The sequence below is a fragment of the Oncorhynchus nerka genome, unplaced genomic scaffold, assembly GCF_034236695.1.
Source record: "Oncorhynchus nerka isolate Pitt River unplaced genomic scaffold, Oner_Uvic_2.0 unplaced_scaffold_1246, whole genome shotgun sequence".
Classification (NCBI taxonomy): Eukaryota; Metazoa; Chordata; class Actinopteri; order Salmoniformes; family Salmonidae; genus Oncorhynchus; species Oncorhynchus nerka.
This window is the reverse complement of record NW_027040095.1, coordinates 1-16,625: the sequence shown is the minus strand read 5'-3', so window position 1 is coordinate 16,625 and position 16,625 is coordinate 1. Positions and strand designations below refer to the sequence as shown.

The 16,625-nt window shown below is 50.0% G+C and overlaps 1 protein-coding gene and 1 long non-coding RNA gene across 3 annotated transcripts; both read right to left on the bottom strand.

Annotated features, from left to right (window-relative positions):
* Window positions 1-353: 353 nt before the first annotated feature.
* LOC135569041 (uncharacterized) lies at window positions 354-1,462 on the bottom strand. 2 transcript variants are annotated; one of them, XR_010462812.1, is made up of 3 exons: window positions 1,315-1,462; window positions 866-1,001; window positions 354-809 (listed from the first exon to the last, which is right to left on the bottom strand). It is a non-coding gene; the product is annotated as an uncharacterized LOC135569041 (long non-coding RNA). The 2 variants fall into 2 exon arrangements; XR_010462813.1 differs by having other exon boundaries at window positions 354-605.
* Window positions 1,463-3,352: 1,890 nt separating this feature from the next.
* On the bottom strand, window positions 3,353-14,980 carry scpep1 (serine carboxypeptidase 1). Its single transcript, XM_065015867.1, has 11 exons — window positions 14,870-14,980; window positions 14,639-14,794; window positions 13,147-13,221; window positions 9,669-9,741; window positions 7,221-7,258; window positions 6,752-6,880; window positions 6,330-6,414; window positions 5,975-6,088; window positions 5,332-5,469; window positions 4,404-4,567; window positions 3,353-3,850 (listed from the first exon to the last, which is right to left on the bottom strand). The coding sequence occupies exons 1-11, from the start codon at window positions 14,972-14,974 to the stop codon at window positions 3,788-3,790; spliced, it is 1,140 nt and encodes a 379-aa protein (XP_064871939.1). The 5' UTR covers window positions 14,975-14,980; the 3' UTR covers window positions 3,353-3,787.
* Window positions 14,981-16,625: the final 1,645 nt, after the last annotated feature.

Below are 16,625 nucleotides of genomic sequence, written 5' to 3'. Positions count from 1 at the left end.
GTGTACCGGAGTCCTAGCTAGCTACCAACCAGTTACCGCTGCCTCCCGCCTTGTGTACCGGAGTCCTAGCTAGCTACCAACCAGTTACCGCTGCCTCCCGCCTTGTGTACCGGAGTCCTAGCTAGCTACCAACCAGTTACCGCTGCCTCCCGCCTTGTGTACCGGAGTCCTAGCTACCAACCAACCAGTTACCGCTGCCTCCCGCCTTGTGTACCGGAGTCCTAGCTAGCTACCAACCAGTTACCGCTGCCTCCCGCCTTGTGTACCGGAGTCCTAGCTAGCTACCAACCAGTTACCGCTGCCTCCCGCCTTGTGTACCGGAGTCCCTAGCTACCAACCAACCAGTTACCAGTTACCGCTGCCTCCCGCCTTGTGTAATGGAGTCCTAGCTAGCTACCAACCAGTTACCGCTGCCTCCCGCCTTGTGTAATGGAGTCCTAGCTAGCTACCAACCAGTTACCGCTGCCTCCCGCCTTGTGTACCGGAGTCCTAGCTAGCTACCAACCAGTTACCGCTGCCTCCCGCCTTGTGTACCGGAGTCCTAGCTAGCTACCAACCAACCAGTTACCGCTGCCTCCCGCCTTGTGTACCGGAGTCCTAGCTAGCTACCAACCAGTTACCGCTGCCTCCCGCCTTGTGTACCGGAGTCCTAGCTACCAACCAACCAGTTACCGCTGCCTCCCGCCTTGTGTACCGGAGTCCTAGCTACCAACCAGTTACCGCTGCCTCCCGCCTTGTGTAATGGAGTCCTAGCTAGCTACCAACCAGTTACCGCTGCCTCCCGCCTTGTGTACCGGAGTCCTAGCTAGCTACCAACCAGTTACCGCTGCCTCCCGCCTTGTGTACCGGAGTCCTAGCTAGCTACCAACCAACCAGTTACCGCTGCCTCCCGCCTTGTGTAACGGAGTCCCAGCTAGCTACCAACCAACCAGTTACGGCTGCCTCTCGCCTTGTGTACCAGAGTCCTAGCTAGCTACCAACCAGTTACCGCTGCCTCCCGCCTTGTGTAACGGAGTCCTAGCTACCAACCAGGCTGTCCTTGTGTACCGGAGTCCTAGCTACCAACCAACCAGTTACCGCTGCCTCCCGCCTTGTGTACCGGAGTCCTAGCTAGCTACCAACCAGTTACCGCTGCCTCCCGCCTTGTGTACCGGAGTCCTAGCTACCAACCAACCAGTTACCGCTGCCTCCCGCCTTGTGTACCGGAGTCCTAGCTAGCTACCAACCAACCAGTTACCGCTGCCTCCCGCCTTGTGTACCGGAGTCCTAGCTAGCTACCAACCACCGCTGTTACCTGCCTCCCAACCCTCCCGCCTTGTGTAACGGAGTCCTAGCTAGCTAGCAACCAGTGTTACCGCTGCCTCCCGCCTTGTGTAACGGAGTCCTAGCTAGCTAGCAACCAGTGTTACCGCTGCCTCCCGCCTTGTGTAACGGAGTCCTAGCTAGCTAGCAACCAACCAGTTACCGCTGCCTCCCCGCCGGAGTCCTAGTGCTAACGGAGTCCTAGCTAGCTACCAACCAGTTACCGCCTTGTGTACCGGAGTCCTAGCTACCAACCAACCAGTTACCGCTGCCTCCCGCCTTGTGTACCGGAGTCCTAGCTAGCTACCAACCAGTTACCGCTGCCTCCCGCCTTGTGTAACGGAGTCCTAGCTAGCTAGCAACCAGTGTTACCGCTGCCTCCCGCCTTGTGTACCGGAGTCCTAGCTGTAACCAGGAGTCCCGCCTTGTGTACCGGAGCTAGCTACCAACCAGTTACCGCTGCCTCCCGCCTTGTGTACCGGAGTCCTAGCTAGCTACCAACCAGTTACCGCTGCCTCCCGCCTTGTGTAACGGAGTCCTAGCTAGCTACCAACCAGTTACCGCTGCCTCCCGCCTTGTGTACCGGAGTCCTAGCTAGCTACCAACCAGTTACCGCTGCCTCCCGCCTTGTGTAACGGAGTCCTAGCTAGCTACCAACCAGTTACCGCTGCCTCCCGCCTTGTGTACCGGAGTCCTAGCTATCAACCAACCAGTTACCGCTGCCTCCCGCCTTGTGTACCGGAGTCCTAGCTACCAACCAGTTACCGCTGCCTCCCGCCTTGTGTAATGGAGTCCTAACCAACCAGTTACCGCTGCCTCCCGCCTTGTGTAACGGAGTCCTAGCTAGCTACCAACCAGTTACCGCTGCCTCCGCCTTGTGTAACGGAGTCCTAGCTAGCTACCAACCAACCAGTTACCGCTGCCTCTCGCCTTGTGTAACGGAGTCCTAGCTAGCTACCAACCAACCAGTTACTGCTGCCTCCCGCCTTGTGTAACGGAGTCCTAGCTAGCTAGCAACCAGTGTTACAGCTGCCTCCCGCCTTGTGTAAACAACCAGTTACCGCTGCCTCCCGCCTTGTTCCGGAGTCCTAGCTAGCTACCAACCAACGTTACCGCTGCCTCCCGCCTTGTGTAACGGAGTCCCAGCTAGCTACCAACCAACCAGTTACGGCTGCCTCTCGCCTTGTGTACCAGAGTCCTAGCTAGCTACCAACCAGTTACCGCTGCCTCCCGCCTTGTGTAACGGAGTCCTACTAGCTAACCAGTGTTACCGCTGCCTCCCGCCTTGTGACCAGTTAAAGCACCAGTGTTACCGCTGTTCCTTGTTCAGTCAGCTAGCTAGCAACCAGTGTTACCGCTGTCCACCTTGTGTAACGGAGTCCTAGCTCGTTTAGCAACCAACCAGTGTTACCGCTGCCTCCCCCAAAATAACTGAGCTAAGACCAGTGTTATCCCGCCAACAAATAAAAATAAAACGGAAATATAGCACCAGTGTTACCGCTGCCTCCCGCCTTGTGTAACGGAGTCCTAGCTAGCAACCAACCAGTTACCGCTGCCTCCCACCTTGTGTAACGGAGTCCTAGCTAGCTACCAACCAGTTACCGCTGCCTCCCGCCTTTAGTGTGTCCTAGCTACCAACCAGTTATGTGTGTGTGAGTTAGCTAGCTGAGAGAGTTACCGCTGTATGTGTGTGTGTTATTAAGTGAGAGAGTGTGTAACGGAGTCCGGTATGTGTGTGTGTTATTAAGTGAGAGAGTGCAACCAGTGTATGTGTGTGTGTTCCTAAGTGAGAGTGTGCCTGCCATCGACGTCGTTAACAGAACTGTGTGTGTCCGACAGGGTGAGAGTTGGCATCCAACGTTATGGTTCATTACGTAAAGTAACTGACCATTAAACACTATAGTTCCATTCATCACGATAGGACTTTTAGTCCATGTGGTCCGGCTTTAGCACACCTCCCCCAAAATAACTGATCTAAGAATATCGCAACAAATAAAAATAAAAAAGGAAATATATCACAACCTGGATTTGTTTGTCTCCATATCGTCCAGCTCTAGTGTGTGCGGTATGTGTGTGTGTTACTAAGTGAGAGAGTGTGTGCGGTATGTGTGTGTGTTATTAAGTGAGAGAGTGTGTGCGGTATGCGTGTGTGTTATTAAGTGAGAGAGTGTGTGCAGTATGCGTGTGTGTTATTAAGTGAGAGAGTGTGTGCAGTATGTGTGTGTGTTATTAAGTGAGAGAGTGTGTGCAGTATGTGTGTGTGTTACTAAATGAGAGAGTGTGTGCAGTATGTGTGTGTGTTACTAAATGAGAGAGTGTGTGCAGTATGTGTGTGTGTTACTAAATGAGAGAGTGTGTGCAGTATGTGTGTGTGTTACTAAATGAGAGAGTGTGTGCAGTATGTGTGTGTGTTACTAAATGAGAGAGTGTGTGCAGTATGTGTGTGTGTTACTAAATGAGAGAGTGTGTGCAGTATGTGTGTGTGTCAGTCCTGTTGTGTGATCATCCTCAGCATCTGCAGTGCCATGGGTCCCTGGTCCGAGGGGATCTGGTAACAGAGAGAGAGAGCAATGAATCATGGGAGTGAAAGACAAAAAGGGATACTAGGGGAGGATCTCAATTGCATAACCTTTCTCCTTGTCTCCTTCTCAAAACCCATTGGATGAGAACGCCAGAGGCCCCTCCCCTCTTATCTTCTCCTCCAACAAGGCTTTGAGAAGGAGAGAGGAGGCAATTGAGATATTCCCAATGAAAGGCTATAATGACTGAATACTGGGGTTCAATCTTCTGCATCACCCTTCCTACTCCAACACTAGGCTCACGTCCCAATAATCTCTCCCTCCTGAAGTGTACACTCATTCACTACTCTCCACCATTGTAAAAACAACAGATTTATGTAGGCATGGGCTATAGGGGATGTTTCCATATACTAGTCATTTTGTTTCAAATCCATGAAGAGAAGTAAAACAAGGTTGCACTTTGGGAGAAAAGGAGAGAGCAATATTACTGTACCAACTGATGCTTGACCCCGTTTGAAAAGCTAATAAATATAAATGTTGAAAAGAAAAGAGATTTTAGGACACGTGTTTCTGTTTCCTCACCATGTGACCAGCCTTGAGGATCCAGTAGAAGGAGAAGTTCTTGTAGGTCTTGTAGAAGGCGCCGGTCACCCCCGGGAAGGCGGGGTCATTAAGGGCAGTCCATTTCATTTGGCTGAAGCTCTGGAGCCCCACCCACTTCAGCTGCTTCACCCATTGCTCCTGACCTGTGATTGGACAAAATCAGTGATCAGTAATCAATTGATCATCTGTATCCAATCAACAATCCTCATGTATGAAAGTCTATCAGGGACCAATAGTCAATGTATTAATGTAATATTTATAAAATGGTTGACGGCACTATAGCCAGGGTTGGGGAGTAACAGATTATAAAAAATAATCCGTTACCAGCTAAAATATAATCAGATGACTACAGATACTTTTGAAAAACTAGATCACCCAGATTACTTTTAAATTCAGAAATAATGTTTGCGTCGCCCCCCTGTCCAGATCCACGTCGCCCCCCTGTCAAGCTGCTACTAACTGATTCCATTCAGAAAGTAACCTCCCCGGCCCCGGCGACACCTCCCGACGCCACCTCCCCGGCCACGCCACCTCCCCGGCCCCGGCGACACCTCCCCGGCCCCGCCTCCCCGGCCCCGGCGACACCTCCCCGGCCCCGGCGACACCTCCCCGGCCCCGGCGACACCCGACGACACCTCCCCGGCCCCGGCGACGCCTCCCCGGCGACGCAACTCCCGGCCCCGACGACAACTCCCCGGCCCCGACGACCTCCCGGCCCCGACAACTCCCGGCCCCGCTCCCGGCCCCGACGACACCTCCCCGGCCCCGACGACACCTCCCCGGCCCCGACGACACCTCCCCGGCCTCCACTGTTTATGCTTCAACAGATTTCACTACAAAATGTAAGTGTTGCATGATGATTGTGCCCCTCCGCCTGTAAACAACTCTAGCTAGGGGAATCACTGACCCATGGTGTCCACTATGAGGTCCAGCTGTCCGTTGTAGACAGTGACGTTGACCCCGGCATCCAACAGCTGATCCACCACGTCCACCACTGGCTTCATGAAGTCACCTGACATGCTGCTGAACACTGCCTCAGCCTGACCTAGAGGGGGGAAGGGAAGGAGGGAGGAGGTGGTGAGAGATTGAGAAGTGGAGCGGGAGAGAGGTCAGAGAGGAGGGCACATTTATTTCTAAAGAAAGGTACAATATGCAACCATTTCCTGGTTACATTTTTTTTAAAATATATATATATATATTTTTAAATAGTTCGCCTAATTTCGGTTTGTGACAAAACAGTCATTGTGTAGAGAATCATTGTACCATCTAAAGCGCGGTGCAATAGCTTTCCATAAGCAAAAATACTGTATTTGAGCTGTTTGAAGCTGGTATACAAGACGCACAAAATGTAACTTAAGAATGTGACGCATAGAAATAGCACACCTAGAATAGATCTACCGCTTCCTAGACTTCCTTTCAAGTAGAATGACAGATTTATAAAACATACATCTGTGCATTTGGTCTGGTTGCCAAAAAAAGTTAAATGTTGCAGCTTTAAAACAAAGCACTTTTTAAATGAATCCATTTTTGACCCAGTAGCAGTGTCTTACCTCCCCAGGTGACGTTCTGAGGGATGATTCCCAGCTTCTTCCTGATTGGCCCGTTCATCAACTGGCTCAGTGATTGGCGGTGGAGGGGGCTAATGTGATGCCGCATCAGCAGGGCTGTGGGAGGGACCACGGAAAGTAAACTAACTTAAAAAACAGGAAGTGACAGTGTAATCTAGTAAGGACCATCTTTTCACAGACTATCATTTGTATCAAAACTTGTGTTACTTGTGTTTTAAAATATTGTATAACATCATATTTTATGTATGTTTCTGCATATATGTACCAGGATGTTCAAATAAACCAGTTTTTTGTTTGTTATTCTCTCGTTTAAGACAGAACTGAAAAGGCATCTTACAGAGGAATCCTTCTCCAGCCACGGAGGACATCTCCTCATCAGGTTCCTGGGTGAGGATGTTGTAGAAGTTGACTCCGTTTGTGTTCTGAAATCAGACGGGAGCGGAATGACCATGGCGTTCACACCAACACACACCACTGACCCGTTCCACAACACTCTCAGTGACAGACCAGAGCTCTGTGGCCTTCAGGTACTGACCTGTTCCACGACACTCTCAGTGACAGACCAGAGCTCTGTGGCCTTCAGGTACTGACCTGTTCCACGACACTCTCAGTGACAGACCAGAGCTCTGTGGCCTTCAGGTACTGACCTGTTCCACGACACTCTCAGTGACAGACCAGAGCTCTGTGGCCTTCAGGTACTGACCTGTTCCACAACACTCTCAGTGACAGACCAGAGCTCTGTGGCCTTCAGGTACTGACCTGTTCCACGACACTCTCAGTGACAGACCAGAGCTCTGTGGCCTTCAGGTACTGCCCCTGATCCACCGCCTGCTTCACCGCCTCTGCTGCACTGGTCACCTCCCGCAGGCCGTAGTCATCTAGCAGGGACTGGAGGACAATGGGGAGACGGGTCAGAGAACTACATTACCCAACATGCATCACGGTTCACCTCCCGCAGGCCGTAGTCATCTAGCAGGGACTGGAGGACAATGGGGAGACGGTCGAAGAGAAAAAGTACAATACCTAGGTACCAAAACAAGCTGCATTTTGTATTCTCCAGACTTTAAACAACCCAGTCTGCAGAAAGAACTACATAGAATGTAAAATATAACAAAAGCTAAATGTGCCTGTAAAAAAACATGGAAAACGCATTTTACTAGGCTGTGTGTGTGTGTGTGTGTGTGTGTGTGTGTGTGTGTGTGTGTGTGTGTGTGAGAGAGAGACTCACCGTGGTGTACAGATAAGGACCCCAGGTCATAACAGAGTCTGCAAATGAAGAGAAGAAAGTTTGCTTTGCTGTGCAGTTCATTAGGCACCAAATGGGGACAATAACAAAATGGGAAATGGAAGGGGACTACCTGGACTCGTCCAATACAGTGGTGCCATACTGAACACTACCCAGGGTTATACCGTCAGTAGGGAACACACTGGTTAGCCAGCCGGGGTTATACCGTCAGTAGGGAACACACTGGTTAGCCAGCCGGGGTTATACCGTCAGTAGGGAACACAGTGGTTAGCTAGCCAGGGTTATACCGTCAGTAGGGAACACAGTGGTTAGCTAGCCAGGGTTATACCGTCAGTAGGGAACACAGTGGTTAGCTAGCCAGGGTTATACCGTCAGTAGGGAACACACTGGTTAGCTAGCCAGGGTTATACCGTCAGTAGGGAACACACTGGTTAGCCAGCCGGGGTTATACCGTCAGTAGGGAACACACTGGTTAGCTAGCCAGGGTTATACCGTGAGTAGGGAACACACTGGTTAGCTAGCCAGGGTTATACCGTGAGTAGGGAACACACTGGTTAGCTAGCCAGGGTTATACAGTCAGTAGGGAACACAGTGGTTAGCTAGCCAGGGTTATACCGTCAGTAGGGAACACAGTGGTTAGCTAGCCAGGGTTATACCGTCAGTAGGGAACACACTGGTTAGCTAGCCAGGGTTATACCGTCAGTAGGGAACACACTGGTTAGCTAGCCAGGGTTATACCGTCAGTAGGGAACACACTGGTTAGCTAGCCAGGGTTATACCGTGAGTAGGGAACACACTGGTTAGCTAGCCAGGGTTATACCGTGAGTAGGGAACACACTGGTTAGCTAGCCAGGGTTATACCGTGAGTAGGGAACACACTGGTTAGCTAGCCAGGGTTATACCGTCAGTAGGGAACACACTGGTTAGCTAGCCAGGGTTATACCGTCAGTAGGGAACACACTGGTTAGCTAGCCAGGGTTATACACAGGGAACACACTGGTTAGCTAGCCAGGGTTATACCGTCAGTAGGGAACACACTGGTTAGCTAGCCAGGGTTATACCGTCAGTAGGGAACACACTGGTTAGCTAGCCAGGGTTATACCGTCAGTAGGGAACACACTGGTTAGCTAGCCAGGGTTATACCGTCAGTAGGGAACACACTGGTTAGCTAGCCAGGGGGGGGTGGAACAACGCAGAAGCAACCAGGGCTGAAACCGAAAGGGGACCTACCTGAACTTCTCCAATAAGAAATGCGTGGTCACGTTGCAAAAACAGTTTGCTACGGGTGTGCACTTATGAACACACCCCTGGTGACTTTGACCGGAATAGTACAACAACTCCCTCATGCATGAAGCTGTACTGAGCCATCCAGACAAGGGTTTTTACAAGAGGAGAAACCTGCAGCAGTAGATTAACCTTTTGTTCAGTCAGTCACATGACCACACAGGGAACAACAGCGGAGTACCAAATTACACCTTATTTCCTGTTGGGCCCTGGTCAACCGTAGTGGCCTATAGGGCTCTTGACGTAAGTAGTACACTATATAGGGAATAGTGTGGCATTTGGTACGCAGTGTGTTCACCTGTGGTTAGTGAGCCTGAACTGGACACTAGTGGTAAATCTCAGGCGTTTCAGGGTTAGAGTAGACCTTTCTGACCAATACAGTGTTGTAAAGACTGGTCTGACTTTTAAAACAGCCGTCTGCTGAAGGTTCTATCAGACATGTTCTGACATTATCTGATATTCACAAGGGAAAAGTCATGTTCTGACGTTCTTCTAAGTGGGCGTCCTGAGGCTCTAAGTGGGCGTCCTGAGGCTCTAAGTGGGCGTCCTGAGGCTCTAAGTGGGCGTCCTGAGGCTCTAAGTGGGCGTCCTGAGGCTCTAAGTGGGCGTCCTGAGGCTCTAAGTGGGCGTCCTGAGGCTCTAAGTGGGCGTCCTGAGGCTCTAAGTGGGCGTCCTGAGGCTCTAAGTGGGCGTCCTGAGGCTCTAAGTGGGCGTCCTGAGGCTCTAAGTGGGCGTCCTGGGCGCTCTAAGTGGGCGTCCTGACGCTCTAAGTGGGCGTCCTGATGCTCTAAGTGGGCGTCCTGATGCTCTAAGTGGGTGTTCTGATGCTCTAAGTGGGCGTCCTGATGCTCTAAGTGGGTGTTCTGATGCTCTAAGTGGGCGTTCCGATGCTCTAAGTGGGCGTCCTGATGCTCTAAGTGGGCGTCCTGATGCTCTAAGTGGGCGTCCTGATGCTCTAAGTGGGCGTCCTGATGCTCTAAGTGGGCGTTTGGATGCTCTAAGTGGGCGTTTGGATGCTCTAAGTGGGCGTTCTGATGCTCTAAGTGGGCGTTTGATGCTCTAAGTGGGTGTTCTGATGCTCTAAGTGGGCGTTCTGATGTTCTAAGTGGGCGTTCTGATGTTCCGTGCACGGAGGTAAATACTGACCCAGTGGAGAGATCCAAGAGTCTCCCAGAGCCACTCCGACAAAGTTACACTTCAGGGTTCCTTTTTCTACGGCCTAGAGAGAGAGAGAGAGAGAAAGAGAGATGTGTTAGAATAGCAGACAATTCGAGAGAGTGAGTGACACACAATTACTAGTCTTTGACATGCCATTACTAACAGTCATTTTACAACAGGTACCAGAAAATTATCATTATGTATTGTAATTGCTGTTAATATTATTACCACCAGAGTATATTCCAGTCTTATTTGACCATCGTTGTTACACGTTTACTTTGATTCATGGAAAGGTTTTACTTTTGTGGTGCCGAGAGCCGATGAAGTGAAGTCCCCCTCAGTTGGGGTTGATGGAGAACAGAGCCGATGAAGTCCCCCTCAGTCGGGGTTGATGGAGAACAGAGCCGATGAAGTCCCCCTCAGTTGGGGTTGATGGAGAACAGAGCCGATGAAGTGAAGTCCCTCAGTTGGGGTTGATGGAGAACAGAGCCGATGAAGTGAAGTCCCCCTCAGTTGGGGTTGATGGAGAACAGAGCCGATGAAGTGAAGTCCCCCTCAGTTGGGGTTGATGGAGAACAGAGCCGATGAAGTGAAGTCCCTCAGTTGGGGTTGATGGAGAACAGAGCCGATGTGAAGTCCCTCAGATGGAAGAGCCCCCTCAGTTGGGGTTGACGGAGAACAGAGCCGATGAGTGAAGTCCCTCAGTTGGGGTTGATGGAGAACAGAGTCGATGAAGTGAAGTCCCCCTCAGTTGGGGTTGACGGAGAACAGAGCCGATGAAGTCCCCCTCAGTTGGGGTTGACGGAGAACAGAGTCGATGAAGTGAAGTCCCCCTCAGTTGGGGTTGATGGAGAACAGAGCCGATGAAGTACCCCTCAGTTGGGGTTGACGGAGAACAGAGCCGATGAAGTGAAGTCCCCCTCAGTTGGGGTTGACGGAGAACAGAGCCGATGAAGTGAAGTCCCTCAGTTGGGGTTGATGGAGAACAGAGCAGATGAAGTGAAGTCCCTCAGTTGGGGTTGATGGAGAACAGAGCCGATGAACTGAAGTCCCCCTCAGTTGGGGTTGATGGAGAACAGAGCCGATGAACTGAAGTCCCCCTCAGTTGGGGTTGATGGAGAACAGAGCCGATGAAGTGAAGTCACCTCAGTTGGGGTTGATGGAGAACAGAGCAGATGAAGTGAAGTCCCCCTCAGTCGGGGTTGATGGAGAACAGAGCAGATGAAGTCCCCCTCAGTTGGGGTTGATGGAGAACAGAGTGCTACATTCCAGATGTACAGGTCCGTGTTTGACGGCGCCCCTTTCAAGCGATCACAAGACTAATAAACTGCTCTACCTTTACGACTGAATGGCCTGAGGAGGTCAGAAGACAGTCTGTCAGCAGTACACCTTGTGATCTGCATGGGTTACCACCAGCCAGGCTTGAGAGCCAAGAGATGTGTACCAAGAGATGTGTATTGAAAGAGAGAGAGAGAGAGAAAAGAGTCAGGGACTTTCGTCCCATTTTTTTGTGACAAAGAGAAAATCTGGCGCCAATAAGCACAAAATGACAAAGTAAACACGTTTTCTTAAACACTTATTTTATTTAACCTTTATTTAACTAGGCAAGTCAGTTAAGAACAAATTCTTTTAAAAAACTGACAGACTCAGGACATGTTGATACAACTCGGAGCAATGTGATATTTCTCTTCTGATCCTCCAACGTCAGAAAAGCAACATAACGGGTATTTTGCATGAATGTACACACATTTACACAACGAGTGCTGAGTACCGACCGGCTACGCATTTCAGGGCAGAGATTGTGAAACTTCTGTACAAGAAAAAGATGTTGTGGACACTTATCCTCATATGAACTTTGAAAATGTGCGGGTTTCTCTGAATCAACGGGGGGCGTTCCCGTGCCACGTTGTCAAGGCCCGCCCTCTTCAGTATCCCTATAAATGACAGGATCTGCTAACAGACATCAGATCAGGTTTTGTCGAGGCCACACCCTTTGAACGAATGAGCCCATCTCCTTGGACGAGAATTATTCCTACGCAGAAAGAAACAAATCACCCCCCCCCCCAGAGAACCCTGATGGAACCCACTGATGCTCATTCAAGACCAATAGACTGAGTTCACCATACATGCCGGGGTGAATCAGAGAAATAACCAAGACAACTCTAATAGACTTTACATTTCCTGGACTGAGACATTAAGTGTACCCAGCTCAGAAGGGAAACCAGAGTGTGGCAGCATCAGCTGATTACAAGTCTGGTGAATGTACTATGGAGTACGGAATTCATTGATATTGACCTGTGGAGATTCTCACCTCAATGACTGAGTTGTATTCTGTTTTACCCTGCTTATGATATTCTATTAACTACCTCATCTAGTAAATAAAACCTTCAAACTGAATTATTTTTGGCGTCGAGTTAATTTGTGAGCGATTGGGTTCTTGACGTTTCAGAGCTTGACGACTTCAGAATGACAATGGAGTAATTGACTGTAATGACAATGGAGTAATTGACTAATGACAATGGAGTAATTGACTGTAATGACAATGGAGTAATTGACTGTAATGACAATGGAGTAATTGACTGTAATGACAATGGAGTAATTGACTGTAATGACAATGGAGTAATTGTAATGACAATGGAGTAATTGTAATGACAATGGAGTAATTGACAATGACAATGGAGTAATTGACAATGGAGTAATTGACCGTAATGATAACGGATTAATTGACCGTAATGATAATGGATTAATTGACCGTAATGATAATGGATTAATTGACCGTAATGATAATGGAGTAATTGACTGTAATGATAATGGAGTAATTGACTGTTCATTAAGACCATTGTTGATATAGGATTAAATGGTATACCGGCTAGTGATAACTACCGATAAATTTTATTCGAAAGAGCTCCAATCCAACCCTTAAATGGTGACCCTCAGATTCATTTGGACAGGATAACCAAATTAATAAAATCATATCAATGAATTAATCAGTCAATTATTATCTTGAATATCATTAGCAAAGAGGCACAACTCCTCCAGTCATTAAAGTATATTGAATTGAGAGAGACAGAGACAGCCAGAAAGACCGAGACAGACAGGAACCCAAGGTACTGTGCTGACCAGTGTGGGTAGAGGTTTGAGGAAGTAGGCCCCAACTTAGCACCAGTCATTAGTTCCTCTCTGTGTCATGCATGGCTCAACACATGACAGTGAATATCAGTCTTTAGTTTGAAAACACTGTTCTATTATCGAGTCAGGTACAACTGAGCTACCAGTTTCTCCATGCGTGGTTCCTATTCACTTACATACCAAGTGTTAGAACTGGAAAAGGTTTCCCCACAGCAGAGACAGTAGGTTCTCATCCCAAATGGCTCCCCTACTCCCTTTAGAGTGCACTGCTTTCGACCACAGCCCATATACACTGTACAGGGAATAGGATGCCATTGGGGACGTAATTTGTGCCTACCTTAGTGAGTTCCAGTGAGATCGCGGCAGCCATCTTCCCTCCATAGGACTCTGAGAATATGTAGAAGGGCACGCTCTAGAGAAGACAAAAAATAATAGGTTAAAAATATATATATTTTTAAATGCATTGAGTAGTTTGAGCCAATACAGCCCTGTTCCAATACTTTGAAATACATCCTTCCCTCCCTAGAGGAGACTCCTGGGGTGCGTTCAGTTCGGTTCAACATTTGAGCCAATCCAGCCCTGTTCCAATACTTTGAAATGCATCCTTCCCTCCCTAGAGGAGACTCCTGGGGTGCGTTCAGTTCGGTTCAACATTTGCGTGACTGTTTGTACTGAATGAAAAGTTTCCTCAGGAACTGAGCCTTTGAGTTATGTTTTCTCCTGTTTGGTGTGGTCTGATCAATATGGGTGACCACTTGAAAAAAATCGCACAACTTGTGCAGCACACACACACGTTTAAGCAACAACAAAATCCCAGGACTGAAACTTAAAAGGGGGACTGCACTTCCTGATTTGGTCTCGTTTTGGTTCATTAAGAAATGCTAGCGGCATTTGGTTACAGGGTATGGTTCGACCTGGTTGTCGTGTGTGTCCGCAGGTGGGAAGAGTTACCCAAATTATTTTGCCAATTAGCTTGAACCGGAGGGTGTGCGACCGTGGCAAAATTGGTTTGACTTTGGATAGCCCATCTCCGGGGCTGGTTAAGGGCCCGTTAAATTCCCTGATGTAAATGAGACAATATTTTCACATCTTTTAGTTCTCATTATATGCTTTCAATATTTGTATATGAATTTCTACAATTTATAGATAGTTTGAGGTTTAAATCATTGAAATTCAGAGGGCCGCACAGATGATTTATTTTATGACCGATTTATAAGTCAAAATCAAATTTGCGGGACAGAAAAATAGCAGTTATTTGAAAATATATAAGTCCATCATCATTTCTCCATTCTTTCTATGTTGTTTTAGATGTTCCAGTGTGGCCTGGAGGTTCTCTTCTTCTCCCCAAATAATAACCTCCCCCCCCCCTAAAAAATATATTATTTTGTTCTTACTCAAACCTCCTGCGTCATCCACATGACGGAAATCTGTCGCAGTGACGAGAACTTGAACCCCATGCTACACAATCTCCCTCTGTGCCTCCATAATCACACCGTTCTCCAACTGGTCCATACAGTACCGTTTCCACTGAATTAGAAGCTGAACCCCGTTCTGAACTCACCCCTGGTGATCCGACCCGTGTGAAGCCGAACACCGTTCTGAACTCACCCCTGGTGATCCGACCCGTGTGAAGCTGAACCCACCCCTGGAGATCCAACCCGTGTGAAGCTGAACCCACCTGGAACTCTCCCCTGGTGATCCGACCCGTGTGAAGCTGAACCCACCCCTGGTGATCCGACCCGTGTGAAGCTGAACCCACCCCTGGTGATCCGACCCGTGTGAAGCTGAACCCACCCCTGGTGATCCGACCCGTGTGAAGCTGAACCCACCTGGAACTGTTCCTCCTTGTTGAAGAACTGTTTGAGCAGCACCAGCATGTCGGAGGCGACCGTAGCCACGTCAGTAGCGAAGGCCTCGTCTGAGTCCGTGTAGCTGAAGCCTGTTCCTACCGGGTTATCAACGAACAATACACTGGAGTACTGAACCTGCAGGGGCAAAACACACACACTTTAAACACTGACATTCAGTTTCCATTGATGAGCTGTGTGTGTGAGGTTTACCCAAGAGTTTTTCCTAGGCTCAAGGTCTCTGTCCAGGGGTCCGATCTCTTCAAAGTTCCCAAAGCCACAGCCTGATCCTCCCGGGCCTCCCTGGAATGGAGACATGTACCACTATTAGAGATACATCCTCTACCCTCCCTCCCTCTCCCTGTAAGAGATACATCCTCTACCCTCCCTCCCTCTCCCTACCCTCCCTCCCTCTCCCTGTAAGAGATACATCCTCTACCCTCCCTCTCCCTGTTAAGAGATACATCCTCTCCCTCCCTCCCTGTAAGAGATACATCCTCTACCCTCCCTCCCTCCCTCCCTGTAAGAGATACATCCTCTACCCTCCCTCCCTCCCTCCCCCCTGTAAGAGATACATCCCTCCTCCCTCCCTCTCCCTGTAAGAGATACATCCTCTACCCTCCCTCCTCTCCCCATCCTCTACCCCCTCCCCCTCTCCCTGTAAGAGATACACATCCTCTACCCTCCCCTCCCCTCCCTCCCCTCCCTGTAAGAGATACATCCTCTACCCTCCCTCCCTCCCTCCCTCCCTGTAAGAGATACACACCCTCCCTCTACCCTCCCTCCCTCTCCCTGTAAGAGATACATCCTCTACCCTCCCTCCCTCTCCCTGTAAGAGATACAGACCCTCCCTCCCTGTAAGAGATCCCTCCCCTCCCTGTAAGAGATACATCCTCTCCCCCCCTACATCCTCCCTCCCTCTCCCTGTAAGAGATACATCCTCTACCCTCCCTCCCTCCCTCCCCTCCCTCCTACCCTCCCTCCCTCCCTCTCCCTGTAAGAGATACATCCTCTCCCTCCCTCTCCCTGTAAGAGATACATCCTCTACCCTCCCTCCCTCCCTCTCCCTGTAAGAGATACATCCTCTACATCCTCCCTCCCCTCCCTGTAAGAGATACATCCTCTACCCTCCCTCCCTCCCTCTCCCTGTAAGAGATACATCCTCTACCCTCCCTCCCTCCCTGTAAGAGATACATCCTCTACCCTCCCTCCCTCTCCCTGTAAGAGATACATCCTCTACCCTCCCTCCCCCTCCCTCTCCCTGTAAGAGATACATCCTCTACCCTCCCTCCCTCCCTCTCCCTGTAAGAGATACATCCTCTACCCTCCCTCCCCCTCCCTCTCCCTGTAAGAGATACATCCTCTACCCTCCCTCCCCTCCCTCTCCCTGTAAGAGATACATCCTCTACCCTCCCTCCCTCCCTCTCCCTGTAAGAGATACATCCTCTACCCTCCCTCCCTCCCTCCCTCTCCCTGTAAGAGATACATCCTCTACCCTCCCTCCCTCCCTCTCCCTGTAAGAGATACATCCTCTACCCTCCTCCCTCCCTCTCCCTGTAAGAGATACATCCTCTACCCTCCCTCCCTCCTCTCCCTCCCTCCCTCCCTCCCTCTCCCTGTAAGAGATACATCCTCTACCCTCCCTCCCTCCCTCTCCCTGTAAGAGATACATCCTCTACCCTCCCTCCCTCTCCCTGTAAGAGATACATCCTCTACCCCCTCCCTCCCTCCCTCTCCCTGTAAGAGATACATCCTCTACCCTCCCCCTCCCTCCCTCTCCCTGTAAGAGATACATCCTCTACCCTCCCTCCCTCTCCCTGTAAGAGATACATCCTCTACCCTCCCTCCCTCCCTGTAAGAGATACATCCTCTACCCTCCCTCCCTCCCTCTCCCTGTAAGAGATACATCCTCTACCCTCCCTCCCTCCCTCCCTCCCTGTAAGAGATACATCCTCTACCCTCCCTCCCT

What these genes read in the sequence shown, in the direction of transcription:
- scpep1 (XM_065015867.1), bottom strand. Translation starts at nt 14,974, where the DNA reads ATGTCTCCATTCCAGGGAGGCCCGGGAGGATCAGGCTGTGGCTTTGGG. An exon ending in GGCTGGAGAAGGATTCCTCT is followed by an intron (nt 6,089 to 6,329) that starts GTAAGATGCCTT and finishes TCCCTCCCACAG; the next exon opens with CCCTGCTGATGCGGCATCAC. An exon ending in TCCTCAAGGCTGGTCACATG is followed by an intron (nt 3,851 to 4,403) that starts GTGAGGAAACAG and finishes CTCTGTTACCAG; the next exon opens with ATCCCCTCGGACCAGGGACC.